Here is a 5040-nt window from a genome sequence, read left to right on the forward strand (position 1 = left end):
TAGTTTTCAGAGAGATATCTTTGTCCTTCAGCATTTTAAACAGGTCTTTTGAAGCAGATTTGCCCAATGCAATAGTCCATCGTCTGATTTCTTGACTGCTGCTTCCATTGGTGTTGATTGTAGAACCACACAATGTGAAATCTTTGATAACATTAGTCTTGTCTCCATTTATCAGGATACTGTTATTGGTCCAGTTGTGAGGATTTTTGTTTTCTTTATGTTGAGTTGTAATTCATACTGCAGACTTTTTCATACAGTCCAGCTTCTCGGATTATTTGCTCAGCATACAGACTGAATAAGTGTGGGGAAAGGATGCAACCGTGACACCCCCTTCCTGATTTTAAGCCATGCAGTACCCTCTTGTTCTGTTCAAGCAACAGCCTCCTGGTCCATGTACAGGTTCCTCGTGAGCACAATTAAGTGTTCTGGAATTCCCATTCTTCTCAGTGTTAGCCATAATTTGTTATGATCCATATAGTCGAGAGCTTTTGTATAGTCAGTGAAACACAAGTCAATGCAAAAACACAAGTAAACATCTTTCTGGTATTGTCACCACTCGTCTGTCAGTTTGTCGTAGTGTGGTGGCTGACGTGTTGCTGTGAGGCTGTAGGCTGTGCCACCAGTGTTCCATATACCGGCAGGGTCCCCCGTGGTAGACAGGTTTCAGCTTCCAGACTAAGACAGACTTGGAAGCAGGACGAGGCCTTCCACTTCTCAAAGAATTGGCCAGTGAAAACTGTGTGAATAGCAGTGCTCACGGTACTCTCTTCCTGTCCGAGGCGGTGTGCAGCCTGCTGGCTCTGACCGTGAGGCTGCCACGTGCCAGCCCCCTCCCCCCAAACCCATGCTGCTTGAGGCCTCCAAGCTGGCCCTGCTCCTGCTGTGGGTGGCAGGCTTCAAGGCCCTGCACCTGTCTTGCTGTCTACAGTTGAAATCCTCTTGTGGGCTGGCCAGCAGGAGCCATCTGTAATAGCATTTTGTCAAAAGCAGTGTTCCTCACTCAGGGCAGTTCTGTCCCTCAGAGGACACTCGACAATGTCAGCGGACATGTGTGGTTGTCATGGCTGGGGAGGGGGTGGAGACCAGGGATGCTGTCCAACACCCTGAAGTACACAGGATGGCCCCACCCCGAGAAGGGTCCAGCCCCGAGTGCTCACAGTGTTGATTTAGAGAAATTGGTCTATGGAGAACCCTGACTTTGGTTCCTGATCACACTATTGTAGTTAGCTGCTGCCAAGTCTGCCCTCCGCACAGCAGAGCAGACCTCCTGCCCAGTCCTGTGTTGTCCCATGATCGGTTGTGGAAGGCACAGTTGCAATCCATAGGGTCCATTGTTGGTCTTTTGGAAGTGGATCACCAGGCCTTTCTCCTGAGGTGTTTGTGGGTGAAAGCAAACCTCCAGCTTTTCCTTTGGCAGCTGGGGGCATTAACTGTGCCGTGCGGGACTCTTAGGAAGGCAGTGTTAGCCAGGGTTCTCCAGAGAATATAATATAGATCTATGTTATGTACTCTGTCAGGGTGCCATCCCTGTTACAGTCCCCAAAGATTCTCGAGCCTCCAGGGTCCAGCACGGTCTCCCCAGTCTCCTCCCCAGAAGCCTTCTTGCCCCCAGGCCAGCCCTTCTCCTTCTGTGATCAGGGCTGTTGTCCTAACTTGGCTTGGCTCTGCTGCCCAGGGGTTGGGTCAGACACTGGTCTGGATCTTTCTGGGAAGGTGTGATTCACATTGAAGTCACTTGACTTTAAATAAAACAGATTACCCTCTATGATGTGGGATGGGGGGAGCCTGATCCAATCAGTTGAAGGCCTTAGAGCAAGCACTGAGGTTTCCCCAGGGAGGAGGAGTAGATACTGGGATTGATTGTTTTCAGGGAATTGGTCCACGGGATTGTGGGGGATGGCAAGTCCAGAGTTTGTAGATCAGGTGGTAGGCTGGAGACCCTGCCAGCATATCGATGTTACAGTCTTGAGGCGGAATCTTTCTCCCTGGGGGACCCACCCCTTTTGCTCTTAAGGCCCCCAACTGATTGGGTCAGGCTCACCCATATTATGGAGTGTGATCTGCTTTACTTGAGATCATCCAATCTATTGTGGGTACTAGTCCTGGTGGCGTTACCATTCCAGTTTTCAGACCCAGAAGACCTGGGTTTCACTTCATTTCTGTCACTCACCCCTATCATTGTGACTCCAGCCAGGTCGCTTGGGAAGAGTGGGAGCTTACTGCTTACTAAGCTGGTCTTGTCCTTTTGGGCTAAGTGCCTTGTGAGCATCGTTCTTCATGTCTCTCAGCCTCTCAGGGGCGTCTGTAGGAGAATAGTGGAGAGAAAACACAAGGCAGAGCCTTGCAGAGTAGGCAGCTGCCATCCCCGTGCACTGGACGTCTGTCCTCCTTGGCCAGCCGCAAGGCCAGCATACCAGCCCCTGCTCTCTGAGAGCCTTTGTTCCTGGAGCAGAGGGGCCATCCAGGCAGCTGATAAGCGAGCCTCTTCAGGCCTTGGTTTCCTCGCCTGTAGCATTTAGTGCGCCGGTGCATGTCGCCCAGCATGCACTACAGCGGCACCCAGTGTGTGTGACAGCAGTGCCAGGGTGTGTACTAGAGTGGCGCCCAGTGTGCACAAAAGCAGGGGTGGTTCTTGGCACACACGGGTAGGTTGAGGGTCTCTCCTTGCTGCCCTTGCCCCTGACCTCGCTGTCCCCCTCCATCATTACGTAGGCACGGGCGAGAGCGGAAAGAGCACGTTCATCAAGCAGATGCGGATCATCCACGGGTCCGGCTACTCGGAGGAGGACAAGCGTGGCTTCACCAAGCTCGTCTATCAGAACATCTTCACAGCCATGCAGGCCATGATCCGGGCCATGGAGACCTTGAAGATCCTGTACAAGTATGAGCAGAACAAGGTGAGCTGCTGCCCAGCTCCCCTCCTGCTGTCTACCCAAGGCCTGCTGGGAATGCTGGGCTCCTAAGCTCAGTGTGTTCAGAGGGAGGGCAGCTCCTGGGCTCCTGGAAGTCACGGATCTACTCTGACCATCTGTCTCCTCCTACGAGTGATGGAGTGATTGCGATAGCTTCTTTCTCAGGCTCATTGTTCTTGGAATTGACTTGACGGCAACTAGTTAACTGGTTAGAGCTTGGTAGGGGAGTGCATTTCTGTCTAAAATTAACTCATTTACTTAAGGATAAGGAAGGCCAGTACCTGGTTTCTAATCTGTCTCCATTTGGTGGCTTCTTCCTTTTACCCTTTGTTCACAAATGATCAGGATCCCTGAAGGGGCTGGGTGTGGGAAAGTCAGCCAGGTGTGCATGTGTGGGCCTGGGAATGGGGCCTCTCACCCTCCGGGTGTGTGATCCGTGTGACTGTCTCACCCTCCGGGTGTGTGGTTTGTGTGAGTGTCTTGCCCTCTGGTTCTCACTGCCAGGTTCATATTTGGGCCACAGATCTCCATCTGCATCTAGACCAGCGTTCAGCAAACTGGTCCCCAGGCCAAATCTGGCCCCACACTTGTTTTTGTCAATAAAGTTTTTGGTTTCTCTTTTTTACTTATTTATCAAATGCTTATTGCGTATCTGCTCTATAACAGAGGTGGAATTAGATAAAGAGAAGCCTTTGTGATGAAGCCTTAGGGAGGGTTTTTTTTCTTTTTTTTAACAGTGTTGTGGTTTAATGAAAATTTACAGAGCACAATGGTCCCCCATCGACAGTTGATGATACACATTCTGTTTCCTGATCCTGGTTGCAGTCCCCTCAGTGTAACAGCACTCTCCCTCCTCCTGCCTGGTTCCCTGTTTCCATTAGCTCCCCTATTTCCCCCGCCTGCCTTCGGAGTGTTGTTTTTGGGCAAATGCTGCATTTTTGGTCTCGTATGGTTGGATGTTCTGAGGATCATGCTCCTCATAGGTATTACTGTTCACCTTACAGGCCTGTCTGTTGTTTGGCTAAAAAGTGATCCCTGGGAGTGGGTTCATTTCCAGGTTTGAAGGGCCGTGGGCTCATGGTTTCCACCATGGTCTCGTGGTTTCCACCAGTCTTTAGCAGACTATTAAGTCTGGTCTTTTTTATGATTTTGAATTTTGTGATCCTGATCAGAGTGGTTGGTAGTGGTAGCCAGACCCATCTAGTTCATCTGGTCTCAGGCTGGTTGTTGTTAGGTGCTGTTGAGTCAACTGTGACTCATAGCGACCCTTTATGTACAGAATGAAACACTGTGCAGCCCTGCACCAGCCTCATGATCCCTGCTGTACCTGAGCCCATCGTTGCAGCCACTGTGTCAGTGCATCTTGTTGAGGGTCTTCTTCACTGACCTTCTACCCCTGCAGTGTAGTAAGTTACTTGGTGTGGTTTTTCTAGCCATAAGTCTTTGTAAACTCTGTGGTGGAGTTTTCCGTGAGTAACTGAGGAGCTCCTGATTGTTAAAGTTATCCATCTGGGGTATTTCTGTTGAGAGTGGCACAAAGCAGTGTTCTGGGAACTTTGCTCTCTCTCAGGTGCTCAGAATTCTGATGTTGGGATTGGTTTAGTGGCCACTCTGCCAGGCTCAGAAGGGGCCCTCCTAGCGGCAGAAGGAGTCTCTGACTGCTGGCTGAGAAAGACGTGCTGCTGAGAGAAATGCGCTCCTGAGAGACACGTGCTGCTGAGAGAGAGCGACTGAGAGACATGTTCCCGAGCCAGAGACGTGAGAGACACACATTACTGAGAGAGAGACTGAGAAAGACTGTTGGCTGAAAGACAGCGAGACTGAGAGAGACTGAGCATTTTTCCTGAACTTGAATTGTAGCCTGGTGCTTCCCTAATAAACCCCATAATCCGTGAGTTCTGCATGGCCACTGCAGTGAATTATCGAACCCAGTAGAGAGGTGGTTGGTGCTGTGAGAGGAACAGTTGGTGTTAGGGTTGATCAAAGGGCTGGAGGGAGACAGCATGTCTGGCCTCACAGGAATAGACCTTGGGCTATTAATGGTGATTTTGTCTTCCTCTTCTGTGGTTAGAGGAGGTCAGAAAATGCAGCCTCCCTGACTCTTTGACAATCCTACCAAGCATAATAT

The 5040-nt window shown here is 50.4% G+C and overlaps 1 protein-coding gene across 1 annotated transcript in view; it reads left to right on the top strand.

The window, feature by feature from the left end:
• Positions 1 to 5040, top strand: part of GNA11 (G protein subunit alpha 11) — a 36749-nt gene that overhangs the window by 22233 nt on the left and 9476 nt on the right. The window contains exon 2 of the mRNA XM_007951016.2: positions 2713 to 2897. Coding sequence (XP_007949207.1) covers positions 2713 to 2897 — 185 coding nt within the window. The remainder of the gene's footprint in view (positions 1 to 2712; positions 2898 to 5040) is intronic.

This window comes from Orycteropus afer, unplaced genomic scaffold (genome assembly GCF_000298275.1).
Source record: "Orycteropus afer afer isolate SDZICR_OR568_19922 unplaced genomic scaffold, OryAfe1.0 scaffold00291, whole genome shotgun sequence".
Taxonomy (NCBI): Eukaryota; Metazoa; Chordata; class Mammalia; order Tubulidentata; family Orycteropodidae; genus Orycteropus; species Orycteropus afer.